Source organism: Solanum verrucosum, unplaced genomic scaffold (genome assembly GCF_900185275.1).
Source record: "Solanum verrucosum unplaced genomic scaffold, falcon-dt-bn FXZP01000018.1, whole genome shotgun sequence".
Classification (NCBI taxonomy): domain Eukaryota; kingdom Viridiplantae; phylum Streptophyta; class Magnoliopsida; order Solanales; family Solanaceae; genus Solanum; species Solanum verrucosum.
The window spans coordinates 503,985-520,820 of record NW_026020225.1 but is presented as its reverse complement, the minus strand read 5'-3'; the positions used below and the strand labels follow the sequence as shown (position 1 = coordinate 520,820).

Here is a 16,836-nt window from a genome sequence, read left to right as displayed (position 1 = left end):
TCCCCTGTTCATGTCTTTCACAGCGTTATAATTTGTAGGTGTTACAAGTTCACAGAGAAAAGGCAAAGTGTTATTCCCAAAGGTAGCAACTGATTCATGGCTTCAAAACTTACTACTAGTTCATATTGATTGTTGAAATCTTTGCTTTAAATACAAAACTTTATGTGGGACGTGTAAGTTTTAACACTTCTGCATCAAACATTTTCATGTCAAAAAGGTATTGATCATGCTTAACTTTAGCAATATACTTTTGCGGAGGCCATTTTCATATTTGTACCAAGTTAACTATCTTATTATATCGGATAATAACAGAATACTAATTGTACCAGAGTGAAGGCTTATGATAGATGTTTGTGTAGCTATATATAAATCATTTCATTAAAGGTAAAATGAACATTTTAAAGTTAAATTGTTACTAAATATAAAAGAAAGCGTCATTTTTTCAGAGAATGACTAAAAGGGATGCATGGCATATGGAAGTAGTTAAGGAATCAAACAATTATTAGTAAAATTTTCTTAGAGTGAGTCTATAACCATAAATGAAAAGAATTACTCCCCTGTTCCTAATTACTTGTCCACTTTTGAATTGACACATCTATTAAGAAAACAATAATTGACATAGTGACTTTACCATTTTACCCCTATTAATTATGAAGTGGGTAAATTAAAAATTTAAGCTTTTCAAAAAGTTCTACCTTTTTCAAAATAATTAATTGAGAGTATAATAGATTAAAAAAAATTGTCCTTAATTGATTTGTCAAAATGGACAAGTAATTAGGGATAACTAAAAAAAAAATGGACAAGTAATTAGGGACAGAGGGAGTATTAGTTAATTAGTCCCTTCATTCCTTTTTATAAGTCATTCCTTTCTATAAATAGTTGGTCCATAATACTTGTCATTTCATAAAATCAATTCATAAATTAGCATATTGTTCCTTTTTTTACCCTTGTGAGTTATTAGCCATGAAAATATACATTTGACCAACTTAGAAAAACTAAGTAAATGATTCATGTTCATTGGTTAAATTAATTAATCAAAATAAATTAATTCATATTCATTGATTGAAAACTTGAGTTCCACGAAACGGCGGACCTAGGGTTTCCTTCCTAGCCAGCAGCTACGCAGCTCCCATGACTGCTACGGTCACTAGAGGACTTCCTTTTGAGGTTGTCCAGCCCGCCCCCACCACCCCAAACCACCACATACGCCACCCTTTTCAATTCCAATATTATAAATCCTAAACAATCTGTCCTAATTAACTCAAAAACAATCGCAAAATCAATTGAAATAATTCATGGAGAACCTACTATCACGCTTTCAATGGAGGAAAGGCAAGACTTTATGATTGAAGAGGGATTACATCAAGCAGTGGTGCTTAAATTATCCCATGGTGCGCCAGATTTGAAGGTATTAAGGTCAATTTTACCGAAACATCTTGGTACCAAGGGCAACTATTTAATTGACTTACTTGCTCCAAGACAAATTTTGTTGAGATTTGATTAATATGAAGATTATGTACTAGCTTTATCTCGCTCAGTTAATTATCTTCTCTACAATGGAGAGGAGCACCAATGTAGGGTTTTTCCATGGTCCATTGGATATAATCCTAAGGAGGAAACGACGTTAGTTGTAGTTTGGATTTCTTTACCGAACTTATCTCAAGATTTGTTTGCAAAGAAGTCTTTGTCGTCTATAGCGTCGACAGTTGGGAAATCAATAGCTATAGATAAAGCAACTCAAATCAAGTCAAGACTTAGCATAGCTAGGGTCAAGGTTATACTTGATCTAATGGAAAAGCTTCCAAATCGTATAAGATTGCAGTTTGTGGAGGGAAAATCTGGTAAGTTGATCGAGGTTTTTCAGGAGATTGTATATGATAATCTACCTTTGTATTGCAATTATTGTAAGCACCAAGGTCATGGTGAAGATAGTTGTCATTTGATCTCGAAAAGAAATCAAAATAATAAACAAATTGATGATACCATTGAAGTTGCTTCAAAAGGTACTATCGATAGTGAAAAGTATCAAGGTGATGCGAGAGAAATACTAAATGAAAAAAGAAGGGTTGTAGATGTCGATCAAAGTAAAGCTACTTCTTTAGATCGACAATTGGTTGTTGTCACTTCTGAGCAAAATCATGCACACTCAATGGATGTTGTTACAAGTAATATTAGTGTTTAAACAACTACCAAAAATAAAGCGGGAACGCCAAGAGTTGGGGTTGATGCGCCGCGAGTTGGTTCAGGCAAAAAAATAATGGATTCAGGACACAAACTAATGGATATATACATCTGATGTTGAAAATGCTGAAAATTCTGGGCAACATATTTTGCAAGTTGAAACCAAGAATGCAACTCAAAATTGGACACTAGATGCACACAAAAATTCAACTAGTAATCGGAACCTTTCCCCGACTAGTCAAAATAATTCTCCATGTAGTGAAAAGGGTGCGACTGAAAATTATCATGACAGTGAGAAGAGGCAAGATATTAGTAATGCCTCAAGAGACCTATTATGTTCGAATAGTTTTGATGCTTTAGTGAAGACTACTGGAAAGCAAGTAGAGTTAATAGAGAATGACAATCATTTGATCCAAGAAAAGCAGGTCTCACCACCTACTTTGAATAGCAAATTAAGTCCAGAAACTCTTGTATGTGTGCCTAAATGTGTGATTGCAAAGAAGTATGAGTCAAGGGCCTTAGTGTCAAATACAATTGATTTGGGCGAGGATTCTCTTGATGAAGATGAGGAAGATAATATGCTTAATTTGGGCGAGGATTCTCTTGATGAAGATGAGGAAGATATGTTGGACATATGCTTTGATAGAATGGCTAGGGAAGGAGATATATCACTTAGGCAACAAAGAAGTGGAAGCAACAAAAGCAAAAAGAAGACACATGGAAGGCAACATAGTTGGGACGGTAAAATGACTGAGGAGTTTATTCCAAGGCACCTATCGATGCGACAGGCAAAGCAGAACCATTTGACAGTATCAATAGGTTCAACAAGATCCAATAAATCCATAAAGAAAGTATGAATTATCAAGTGTTGTTGGATAGGTTTGAAGAAGAAGACGAGAGAAAAATACTTCAAGTTACTTTTGGTGGGCAATCAATCCTTTTTAATTCATGTGTTTGTAATAGAAAGTTTGAGGTTGATAACTCAACTTTCTTCTTGATTGGCATATTTTTACATTATTTAAGCATCCTCATTTTGTAATATCATCATGGAGTGTATTACAAACTCTGTGGTGATCAGAAAATACTTAGTTCTCTCTAGCTCTTACTTTCTTCATGCGTGTTAGGTAGTAGACACTAGGTACTTCATTAGGATTAGTAAGATAAGGCCTAGCCCCCCTTGCTTGCACTTATCCCTATTGATTTTTTTTATGTTTAATAAAAGGCCACTAGACACTGTCTAGTGGTAAATTTGCGGGGGGGGAAATAACTTGAGTTCCAAATAAAATAAATAAGGGTAGAAGAATAAAGTTACATCATTTCTTAATCCAAGTGCAAAGTAAAAATATAACATATAAAAAGGAACGGAGGGAGTACAATTATTAAAAGGGAGATTGAATAGACGAGGAGGCAGAGGAAGAAAAAGAAGAAAAACCAAAATAGAATATCAACCGTTGAGAAGTCTTGATTTCAAAAAAGCATATTTGTTGCAGTTACTAACTACTCTTTATGTAAATTACCTTGTAATTCTCTGTCAAAAGAAAATTGGCTAGTGCTCCAACTTGCAATGTTGGTCATAACATCTAGGAGACGCATTCGGCAAAACTTAATAATTTTGACTCTTGACTTAATTTTTTATCCGAAAAAATTAAATTCTTCATTTTAAAACAAATAAAAAATAACCAAAATATAATTTTTTGATTTAACGCAAATAGTGCACATCTCTAAGCTTGATATTTAAGTGAGAAAAGTAGGAGGCAGACAACAAATCTATCAATAAAAAGAAAAGAAAAAGAAAGGAAGTAATTAATAAAGGTTGTCCATAAATGTAGAAAAATTAAGGGGTCTTTTTCTTTGGCAGAAAAGAGAGAGGGATAACCATAATGATTGTGGTAGAGTCATAATTACTCCTTCATTCTTAACTAAACATTTTGAATTCAAGCCTTGGACATTGAGTAACATTTGTTAGGAAGTGTTTTACTCTCAATACGAGACTTGAATTTCAATGCGAATCTGAATTAAGTCATGCCCATATCCAGGTGCAGGATATCGAGTAGAATTAACTCGCAATAATTTGATTCAGCAGAGATATTTTCCAAGGTATATTCTTTCTTTGCAGCTTCATCCACTTATATTTTGAGTTGTCCATTGTGTTCATATTATTGTGGACCCCATAGCAATAATTCAATTCAATTCAATTGGAGTAGACCCCATCTTCCAAATTTTGCAAGTGGAGAGCTCAAATATTCTATTGAAGAAGCATAATTTCCATTCATATTCATAATAGAAGCAACTTATGAATCAGAGTTAATGCAGAAGGCGGATTAAGTAATTCAGAATAGTGAGTTTTGAGCAATGAAACAAAAAGATGTAGTAGTGATATGAGTGTATTGTTTGTTTTTTACTTTAGATATATGTTTCTTTGTAGTAGTGATATGAGTGTATTGTTTGTTTTTTACTTTAGATATATGTTTCTTATTAATATATATCTGACTTGATATATGAAGAAATGATGTGTGAAATATATAGTACATTGGCGTTAGACTCATAAGCTAAGTGATCTTTGAAAAGCTACGTATTTAATGTTATTTGGATGCTAGTAGTAAGTTTATGGTAGTAGATATAAGGAACATGATGTTATAATCTCGATTTTTCAAAGTCTTCATCCAGTAACATATTTTTATATATGTTTTCTTTTCTTTTTAAAATTTTATGATAATGATGTTATCATCTCGATTATTTTATTGGTATTGTTGCTTGAGTAACTCATTTTATCAATTTTTTTGTAAAAGGAACTAAATCACATTATTGGTTATTACCTCTGATAACATTTGAACTTGAGATATGGGAAAATGCATAAGTACCCCCCAGCCTATGCCCAAAATCCCTGAGACACACCTAACCTTTACTAAGGTCCTATTACCCCCCCCCCCCCCCAAACTTATTTTTTAATTAATTTTTTACCATTTTTCGACTTACGTGGCAATATAAACCAAATAGGTTGAAAGGTTTGTTCAACACGCGCCGGGCCCCACTTTTTCAACTTTCTAAAAAGTAGCTTTTACACTTCCCAAAATTTCAAAAAGCTATCCTATTATTTATAATCTACTTTGTTAATATATTTTTAGTTAGTTTATAGATTTTAATGTTTATATATTTTATTTCAAATTTGGGCATGTAAAATTTTGTAAATATTATATATATAATTTTATTTTATTTATAGATAAAAAAAATTATTTATAATCTACTTTGTTAATATATTTTTAGTTAGTTTATAGTTTTCAATGTTTATATAAATTTGGGCTTGTAAAATTTTGTAAATATTATATATATAATTTTATTTTATTTATAGATAAAAAAATATTACTTATAATCTACTTTGTGAATATATGTTTAGTTAGTTTATAGCTTTCAATGTTTATATATTTTATTTCAAATTTGGGCTTGTAAAATTTTGTAAATATTATATATATAATTTTATTTTATTTATAGATAAAAAATATTATAACTTTGTTAATATATTTTTAGTTAGTTTATATATTTTATTTCAAATTTGGGTTTGTAAAATTTTGTAAATATTATATATATATATATATATATTTTATTTATTTTTTTAAATTGCCATCATCAAGGTTTGTCACCCGATGTTAGGGTTCTGGCTAGACCCACGTCTTTCCCATTCATTCAATATAATTTTATTTTATTTATAGATTAAAAAATATTATAACTTTGTTAATATATTTTTAGTTAGTTTATAGTTTTCAATGTTTATATATTTTATTTCAAAAAAATATATTTTGTACTCATGTGAATTTTACCGTCTTTACGAAAATTTCTATTCATCTAACGTTTCTTAAGTTTAGCTTATCACACAGGTAGGTGAAAATATATTTGATCTCTTTTTCAAACACCGTTAAGTTGTAAAAAACCGAAAAAAACCAAAAAACCGAAAAAAAACCGAAAGAACCAACTAAAACCGAAACCGAAAAAACTGACTTTGCGTGGTTTGATTTGATATTTAGATTTAATAAACCGACATAATTGGTTTAGGTGTTTTTTAATGAAAAACCAAACCAAACCGACCTATGTACACCCCTACTTCTAAGTCATCAAGAATCGTGGTTGAGTTCAAAGGCTAGTTTTTTCTTGATTTTATTTTGTTAGCTTTTCGAAGAAAGGAGCAATTTAACTTATGATAATGGAGGTTTTTTTTTCAAACATGAAGAACAATAATAAAGAAGAAGACAATTGAGTTAATATTTATTTTTTCCAAGTTTATTTTAACACATGACCAATTTTTATTGGTCAATGTTGTCTAAAAGCTGCACCCACGCGCCTAACATAGGTGAAATCACGGACTCAGCCACGTAGGCCGAAAAGTGGTAAACAATTAACTAAAAAATAAGTTGGGGGGGTAATAGGACCTTAGTAAATGTTAGGTGTGTCTCAGGGATTTTGGGCATAGGTTGGGGGGGTACTTATGCATTTTCCCCCTGAGATATCATACCAACTTTATTGATATCCGTTAGAACTCACCTTTGGATCAAAATATTATTTCTCAATCGAAAATAGATTGAATTTATAATTAATCTAAATAGAACAACATAAAATAAAACTATACCTAACAAATTGTGGGCTTTGTTTATTTGGAATTGTAAGGTAATATCATAGGAATTTCTTTGTGGTGACAAATGATGAAATCTAGACTTCATCGCATTGAACATAAATAACTAGTCAAATGCAATAAAATGTAGGAAATATCTTGGAAACTCCAATAATGTAATATGCACACAATGGACCACTAAATCGAAAAGGATTTCATTTCAACAATTTTCGATTGGAATTAATGAATAGAATTACAAGGTAAAATCCAATTTCTTTTTGTTAGGTTCTTCTTTTAAAGTCATCCATAAATTAGGGCCCTCTAATTCACTTTTTTCTTTCTAATTTGTAGCTTCACGGACATGTACTTTTAGCTGTCCATTGTGCACTTATCAAAGTGGAGTTTCAGGGTATTTGAAGTACTTTCCTATTTCCTTCTCTTAAATTTGGATGAAAATACTAAACAAATTGATTCTTTTGTTTTCACTTTCCATCTGTTTAAAAAGTGGTGCTAGAATTTGTAAACTACTTTTTTCACCTCTTCTAAGGAGCTCTCACTCTTTTAACTCTCTTGGTGACTCGAACTCACAATTTTATGATTGAAAGCAAGGGCGGAGCTAGGTAGGGGGAGGAAGGCTCATCTGAAGCCCCTTTAGCGAAAAAGAACATTGTATGTGTAAGGTTAGAATTATTTTTTCATGTATATAGCGTAGATGTTGAATCCTCTTGGCTTCTTTGTATATCTAGTTCTATATATATTTGAATCCCTTAAAAGTCCCGATTCCGCAATATATTGAAAGTGAGAAATGCTTATCATCGGAACAACTTACTCTGATCTCTTCTTTAATAAATTACAGTTGTTGAATTAACATATTTTACGATTTGAATAAATACTTTTCCAAAAGAATGATTCAAGTAGGACCTAGTGTATTTAAAGTCCAGTCATCTGCTTAAAGAAAAGGGCCATTGACTAATTCAAGTAGAGCATTAATAATTCACCTAAACATTTCTCTTTCATTTTCTTTCTATTTCTTCATCTTCTTGTTACCACACAATTTGTGTTTTCGTTCTTCAGGTCAATATCCATGGCATCTTCTTCTTCTTTTTCTTCTGCGAGTAATTCACAATATTGTCCTCGATGGAAGTACAATGTCTTTCTAAGTTTTAGAGGAAAAGATACCCGGAGAAATTTTACGAGTCACTTGTACCAAGGTTTGAAAGATAGGGGAATATTCACTTTTCTAGATGATGAAAGGCTAGAGGATGGCGATTCCATCTCAGAAGAACTCGTGAAAGCGATAGAAGAGTCTCAAGTTGCCATAATCGTTTTCTCAAAGAATTATGCTACGTCAAGGTGGTGCCTAAATGAACTAGTGAAAATTATGGAATGCAAGGAGAAAGAAAATGGACAAACAGTCATACCGGTCTTTTGTTATGTGGATCCATCACATGTTCGAAATCAAAGTAAGAGCTTTGCAAAGCATTTGTCAAACACGAATCGAGGTATAAGTATGATGTTGAGGGGATGCATAAGGTGCAAGGATGGAGGAATGCCCTAACTGCTGCCGCAGATCTAAAAGGATATGATATTCGTGATGAGTGAGTTGGAAACAAATAATTGCTTTTGATGAAAAAAAATAACAATATGTTTCTATATATTACCCTGAACTATAATGTTTCCTTTTTAATACACTCTTGAACATTAAAAATATGAAAATACTTTCTAATACTTGACTTCCTCACATTGTCAAAAATCAATAGCTAATTTATGTAGGATTGAATCAGAGAAAATTCAACAGATCGTCGACCACATCTCTTCCAAATTTTGCAAGAGTGCTCGTTCTTTATCTTATTTGCAAGATATTGTGGGAATAAATGCTCATTTAGAGAAACTAAAATCCCTACTTCAAATAGAAGTCAATGATGTTCGGATTGTAGGAATCTGGGGAATAGGCGGAATCGGTAAAACAACAATAGCAAAAGCCATCTTTGATACTCTATCTCATCAATTTAAAGCTGCTTGTTTTCTTGCCAATGTTAAAGAAAATGCAGAAAAGAATCAACTGCATTCCTTACAAAATACCCTTCTCTCTGAATTGTTAGGAAAAAAGGATGATTACGTCTGTAATGAGTATAATGGGAAGTGCATGATTCAGAGCAGACTTTGTTCTATGAAGGTGCTAATTGTGCTTGATGACATAGATCATGATGATCATTTGGATTATTTAGCAGGTGATGTTGGTTGGTTTGGTAATGGCAGCAGAGATATTGTAACAACTAGAAATAGACAGTTGATAGAGAAGGATGATGCAATATACGAAGTGCCTACACTACTTGATCATGAAGCTATGCAATTGTTCAATCAACATGCTTTCAAAAAAGAAGTTCCCGATGAGTGTTTTAAGAAGTTTTCGTTGGAAGTAGTAAATCATGCTAAAGGCCTTCCTTTAGCCCTCAAGGTGTGGGGTTCTTTGCTGCATAAGAAAGGCCTAACTCAATGGAGAAGAACAATACACCAAATAAAGAAAAACTCTAATTCAAAAATTGTTGAAAAACTCAAAATTAGTTATGATGGGTTGGAGCCCGAAGAGCAAAAGATATTTTTAGATATTGCATGTTTCTTCCGTCGGCATGGAAGAAAAACAGTCATGCAAATTGTTGAGAGCTATGATTCTGGAGCTGAATACATAATGGATGTCCTAATTGAAAAATCTCTTGTATTCATCTCTGAATATGATAGAATTGAAATGCATGACTTGATAGAAGATATGGGTAAATACATAGTAAAAATGCAAAAAGATTCCGGAAAACCTAGCAGACTATGGAATGTTGAAGATTTCAAAGATATGATGGTGGGCAATATGGTAAGTAGGCTAAACAATGCAATACTATTCATATTCCAAAAACATATTTGGCCAATTCCAAATATTTGTTCCTCTAGCTTCATATAAAATAGCTTTTATTCCTATGTGGCTAATTCGTCAATTAGGCATTTCAAATTTACATTACCTAGTTTGTTTATCTCATGTTAATAAGAAATGAATTAGTCTAATAGCCACTTAATATATAAAATCTAATATCATTCTTTGAATTAACTTGAAATTTATATGATATTTTGTACTACTAATTTAATCAATAATTTTTTAAAAGCTAATATCACCCATTTATTTACCCTGAGTAATTTTTTATCAGTAAAAATTCCCAACTGAAGTTATGATTTGTTGACTAATAGGGGACCATGACAGTGGAAGCAATCTGGTTTACTTATTTTGAAAAACTACGTGTTAGCAAAGAGGCAATGAAAAATATGCAAAGGCTTAGGATATTATGCATACAAAGTTATTCATGGGCTTCCCAAAGTGATTCAGAAGAAAATCCCAATTGCTCTATTGAGTACCTGCCCAACAACTTGTGTTGGTTTGTGTGGCATAAATATCCTTGGAAGTTATTGCCAAAAAATTTTATTCCCAGAAGCCTTGTTCATCTTGATCTCCGGGGGAGTTCCTTGCATCATTTATGGAATGAAACAAAGGTACCGTTTTATTCGAGATATTTTCTATTTTGTCTTGTCCTAGAATTATGATTCTTGTTTTTAAATGAAATAAGTTATTAATTCCATAAACTCACATTAATGTATTTTATATTATTTTGGGTTGTTCTCATATAATTACTATAATAATAGCAGAGGTTTTTACCTTCGCAAATCACCCATTTTTTGGTAGTGAATATTTATTGAAGGAGTTTTTTCTAAACAACTATTTATTTTTTTTGGATAATAATAGATTTCGTACATTGCATCTGAAATTAACACTTTTTTTAAAGCAAATTTACCACTAGACAGTGTCTAATGGCCATTTATTAAACATAAAAAAAATATCAATAGGGATAAGTACAAGCAAGGGGGTGATAAGCCTTACCTTACTAATCCTAATAAAGTACCTAAAAACTGCTACCTAACAAGCATGAAGAAAATAAAAACTAGATAGATTTAAGTATTTTCTGATCACCACATAGTTTGTAATACACCCCATGATAATATTACAAATGAGGATGCTTAAATAATGTAAAAATATGTCAATCAAGAAGAAAGTTGAGTTATCAACCTCAAACTTTCTATTACAAAAGCATGAATTAAAAAAGATTGATTGCCCATCAAAAGTAACTTGAAGTAATTTTCTCTTGTCTTCTTCAAACATATCCAACAACACTTGATAATTCATACTTTCTTTATGGATTTATTGGATCATGTTGAACCTATTGATAATATCAAATGGTTCTGCTTTGCCTATCGCATCGGTAGGTGCCTTGGAACAAACTCCTCAGTCATTTTACCGTCCCAACTATGTTGCCTTCCATGTGTCTTCTTTTTGTTTGTGTTGCTTCCACTTCTTTGTTGCCTAGGTGATATATCCCCTTCCCTAGCCACTCTATCAAAGCATATGTTCAACATATTGTCTTCCTCATCTTCATCAAGAAAATCGTCGTCTAAATCAATTGTATTTGATACTAAAATCCTTGACTCATTCTTCTTTGCAATCACACATTTAGGCACAAATACGGGAGCTTCTGGACTTAATTTGCTATTCAAAGCAGGTGGTGAGACCTGTTTTTCTTAAATCAAATTGTTGTCATTCTCTAATAACCTTACTTGCTTTCCAGTAGTCTTCAATAAAGCATCAAAGTTATTCGAAACTAATAGGTCTCTTGAGGCATTACTAATATCCTGCCTCTTTTCACTGTCATGAAAATTTCCAGTCTCACCCTTTTCACTACATGGAAAAATATTTTGCCTAGTTGGGGAAAGGGTCCGACTACTATTTGAATTTTTGTGTGCAACTAGTGTCCAATTTTTGGTTGCATTCTCATTTTCAACTTGCAAAACATGCTGCCCAGAATTTTCAGCATCTTCAACATCAGATGTATCCATTAGTTTTTGTCCTGAATCCATTAATTTTTGCCCTGAACCAACTCATGGCGCATCAACCCCAACTTTTGGTGTTCCCCCTGCGTTTTTAGTTGCAGTAGTTGTTTGAACACCAACATTACTTGTATCAACATCCATTGAGTCTGCACGATTTGCTCGTGGCAGCAACCAATTGTCGATCTAAAGAAGTAGCTTTACTTTGATCGACATCTACAATTTTTCTTTTTTCATTTAGTATTTCTCTCGCATCACCTTGATACTTTTCACTATCAATAGTACCTTTTAAAACAACTTCAATGGTATCATCATTTTGTTTGTTATTTTGATTTCTTTTCGAGATCAAACGACAACTATCTTCACCATGACCTTGGTGCTTACAATAATTGCAATACAAAGGTAGATTATCATACACAATCTCTTGAAAACCCTCGATCAACTTACCAGATTTTCCATCCACAAACTGTAACCTTATACAATTTGAAAGCTTTTCCATTAGATCAAGTATAACCTTGACCCTAGCTGAGCTAGGTCTTGACTTGATTTGAGTGGCTTTATCTATAGCTATTGGTTTCTCGACGGCCGATGCTATAGACAACAAAGACTTCTTTGCAAATAAATTTGGAGATAAGTTTGGTAAAGAAATCCAAACCACAGCTAACGTCATTTCCTCCTTAGGATTATATCCAATAGACCATGGAAAAACTCTACATTGGTGCTCCTCTCCATTGTAGAGAAGATAATTAACTGAGCGAGATAAAGCTAGTACATAGTCTTCATATTGATCAAACCTCAACAGAATTTGTCTTGGAGCAAGTAAGCCAATTAAACAATTGCCCTTGGTACCAAGATGTTTCGGTAAAATTGACCTTAATACCTTCAAATCTGGCGCACCATGGGATAATTTAAGCACCACTGTTTGATGCAATTCCTCTTCGATCATTAAGTATTGCCTTTCCTCCATTGAAAACGTGATAGTAGGTTCTCCATGAATTATTTCGATTGATTTTACGATTGTTTTTGACTTAATTAGAGCAGATTATTTAGGATTTAGAGTATTGAAATTGAAAAGGGTGGCGTATGTGGTGGTTTGGGGTGGTGGGGCGGGCAGGACAACCTCGAAAGGAGGCTGACCAGTGGCCATAGCAGCCATGAGAGCTGCGCAGCTACTGCCTATGTAGGAGCCACCTGAAGAAACCCTATGTTGTTCTCTCTTTGGCAACAATTTTTTTATATCATTTCTAAATAAATTTAACATACTAAATACTCTTCTAAACTTGATACGTTTTATTAAATGCAGACCTAAACTCCATTACTTGGGCTAAAAAAACTTGTGTTACTAAAAAAAGCAAAAGGAGTTTTATATACATATTTTACCAAAACAAGTAGTCATAGCATCTAATTAAAAAAAGAAACAAAAAGAAATATGTTGTTGTAAATCTATTATTTTGGCACAACTTTTCTATTTGGCCATTGTTTTCTAGCCACGTTTTATGGCTATAAATTTGCACCCCCCCTCCCCCAAAAAAAAACAATTGAAATAAATACCCATTACAGCTAAAGAATAAGGGCCCGTTTGGCCATGCGATATGGTAACGTGTTATGGAATCATGATATGGTATCATGATATGAAATCATGAGATGAAATTGAAGTTTTGTTTGGACATGCGATATGAAATTTTTGTTTTGTATATTTTCTCATAAACATAAAAATCTCATAAGTTGTAAAACTATTAAAATAGCCCCAATTGTTTATTCAATCTTATCAAATAAACAAAAATTTATAAAATCGCATAATAAATTATTACAAAGCTATTTGTTCTCTACTTAAGTAATTGTTTCATCTAACTTTAATTTAATAAAAAAAAAATTGAACATAAATTGTAGTGTACTAGTCTTTAATATAATCCTCCCACATAGTATGGACAATTTTCTTACGTTGAACTTGTATTTCTCGATCATGTGACCAAGAAGACGAACCAACATTGTTACTTTGAGCCATTTGTTGGTCAATATCATCCACAACTATATTTTCATGCTTATAGACCATAAATATTTCATCAATACTTTGGTATTCTCGCAAATAATTATGTAACACTGCACAAACTATGACAATTTTCACTTGTGTATCAATATCATAATGGTTCATGCCTTGTTTCAGTATTCTAAATCTATTTTTCCAAGCTCCAAAAGTCTGTTCAATCACATTGCGTAGAGATGAATGCCTATAATTAATCAGTTCTTTGGGATTTTGAGACTCTCTTTCACTTCCTCGGTAATCTTGCAAATGATAGCGTAGTCCTTTGTATGGAGCTAAAATCCTTTTGTGTTTCGAAAACCAACGTCAACAACATAATATTTATCTACAACAAACATTTTATAAAGAATTACTAAAAGCATATGTGACGTAAATGAGACAGCTTTGTGTAAATAAATAATATATATTCTAAGGATGTAATTTAAAGTTACCATATGGCGGAAATGGAAATTGTGACGTTGGTTCAACAAGTGCATTTTCAAGTACTTTACTATCATGTGCAGCAACTTCCCAACCAGCAGCAACAAAGGTAAATCGCATATCAAAATACAAGCGCATAAGACATTTTATGATGTTTCTTCCTTTGCGATTACGATATGCTTGTTGCACCGCTTTAGGAACCTTCCCTTCTATATATGTTCCATCAATCGCACCAACACAATCCTATCAAATAAAAAATACATCAATATTAGTTTAGTGAACACAAAATAAATTGGAAGCATTATAGAATGCACTTCATAAAAATAATGTTTGTAAGAGTAATAAAAATAGTGCTTCCAAGACAATGCAAAGTCATAAAATAAATATTATCTCTTTAAACAAAATTGATAGGAAATATGTAACTAAATACTAATAACTTACACATAAAATATAAATGTGCACTTATTAAGGCCATAAAATAAATTTATTACTCAACTGTAACATCCGACAATTTAAAAATGAATATGAAGAAGCTTGAAATTTGGAAATAGTCATTTTTGGAAAAATTTAAAATCTGGAAAATTTGGCTAAGTGTGGAAATCAGTGAGTTTTTGGCCAACTTTGAGCAGTCATAACTCCTAGCTCAGGATGATTTAGGAGTAGTTCCAGTTATGGTTTCGAAGCTTGTGGAACGATCTTTCCAACGCCACTGAGTTTGCTCGATTCCGAGTTCGTATGAGCGAGTTATGATCTTTGAAAGTTGGGCAGTTGGCAGGGATTCCGTTCCGGAAATTTAAGGGCATTTTGGTCTTTTCACAAATAATTTCTTTTGAGCTTATATTGTTGTATTAGGCTGATATTTGGATCATTCTGTCCCATTTTGAAAGAGAAAGAGTTAGGGTTCAAGAGAAGAAGAAGAGAAGAAGGAGAAGAAGAAGAGAAGAAAGAGGAGATCAACAAGATTGGTCAAGATCATTGTGGATTTTCGTCGGGGGTGATCCCTATCAAGGTATGTGAGTCTTTAGTGTGGGTTTATCCTTTCCCCCCACATACCAAGCTCGTTTTTATGATTTGAGAAGAGATTGGATTTGTTGTTGAAGTTGTTGAAGTTGTTAGTTGTTGTTGATGTTGTTAGTTGTGTTGTTGAAGTTATTGTTGGTTGTGGGACAGGATTGGGCTGTGTATTTGAGTTGTGATCTATTGTATGTTGAGAGATTGATGATCCTTAGTGTTGGTTGGTTCATACCCCCACACACCAACTCGTTTTTAATTCCAAGAGAAGATTTATTGGTTGTTGAAGTTGTAGTGGTGTTGTGTTGAAGTTCTTGCTGATTTAGTACAGATTTCTGGCTGTGATTTTTGAGTTGAATCTATTGTATAATAAGGGTCTTTATGATTCTAAGTGTTGCTGCTGAAACCTTGAGGTTGAGAGGGTTTAGAATTGGAAAGAAACAAGGGGAAAAAGTCGGATTTTTGGGGAAAAAGGGGCTGGGCTGTTGCACCTCTCCTAGTGCCAAGGACACCAATCCTTCCCTTTCATTCACCATTTCTTTTTTTATACATGTTCCTAGGTATTATACCTATGTTTCCTAGTTGTTTCCAACACTCCAAGGTACTTCCAAAAGTCAAGTAAAACTACAAGTCAAGTGAAGTTAGTTTCCAAGTCAAGTGAAGTTAGTTTCCAATTCAAGTGAAGTTAGTTTCCAAGTCAAGTGAAGTCAAGCTTAGAAGTAAGTAAGTCAAAGCAAGTCTTTAAGGTTTTCCAAGAGTCTTCATTGAGCGTTTTAACTTCATTCTAAGGCTCAAGTTCCAAGTTAAGTATTGAGTTTCAAGTCAAGTCAAAAGTTAAGAGTTTCATGTTAAGTTAAGAGTTTCACATCAAGCCAAGAGTTCAAGTAAAGTAAAGAGTTTAAAGTTGAGTTCTTTTCTCAAAGTTATTAGGGAACTATGTATTCCCAAAGAAGTTTTAAAGAAATGTTTTTACATTTAAACAAGGTTGGAAACTGAGATTTCCAAAAAGCCTTCGGGCTAGTTTTTGAGTAATTATCTCATATCAGCAGGAAGAAATATGTTTTAAAAACATAAGAGCCAGTACATTTTTGGGAGTAGTATCGAGCACCGAATTGGGGGAGCGTTCAAAGAACCCACAGCCCCCATAGAACCATGTTAGCCACCATGGGTAGAAAAGGATCATACTTTTTAGATGAATCCTTTTCAGATTAGACTAGTGGATCCATTAGGCAGTTCAGGTCTTATACCTTTGGCCGGGTATAAGATGCTCTGGCAGCGTGAGGTCGATCGCTGTATCATCACTATAGCTCTTATGTGATGGTTGTCGGTTAGAGAAACTCCCACAGCAGTTATTGTATTTTTCATACACAGAGATTATTGTATTTTTTATATACATCAGTTCATTGTATTTTTATACACATTTCAGGCTTATTGTATCCTTGTATACACACAGAGTTCATAGCATGTTTTAAGCAATCTTTCTTTATATCGCACTTGTTTTAAATTGCCTTATATTGAAAGAAGTCAGTCAGGTTGAGTTAAGTTGAGCCAGGTAAGCTATTCAGTTTCTTCCAGTTTTCCTTCTAGCCTTTGTTGCTTAGTTTTCCAGCTTGCATACTCGTACATTCCATGTACTGATGCCAGTTGGCCTGCATCGTTTGATGAT

The 16,836-nt window shown here is 33.0% G+C and overlaps 2 protein-coding genes across 2 annotated transcripts in view; one reads left to right on the top strand and one right to left on the bottom strand.

Moving 5' to 3' along the window:
• The window catches only part of LOC125831893 (uncharacterized), a 360,286-nt gene that overhangs the window by 70,477 nt on the left and 272,973 nt on the right, over nucleotides 1–16,836 (bottom strand). The window lies entirely within an intron of this gene.
• Nucleotides 7,866–10,082, top strand: LOC125831871 (TMV resistance protein N-like). The gene is made up of 4 exons (XM_049511009.1): nucleotides 7,866–8,283; nucleotides 8,542–9,241; nucleotides 9,347–9,644; nucleotides 10,026–10,082. Exons 1-4 carry the CDS (start codon nucleotides 7,866–7,868, stop codon nucleotides 10,080–10,082), a joined length of 1,473 nt encoding a protein of 490 aa, XP_049366966.1.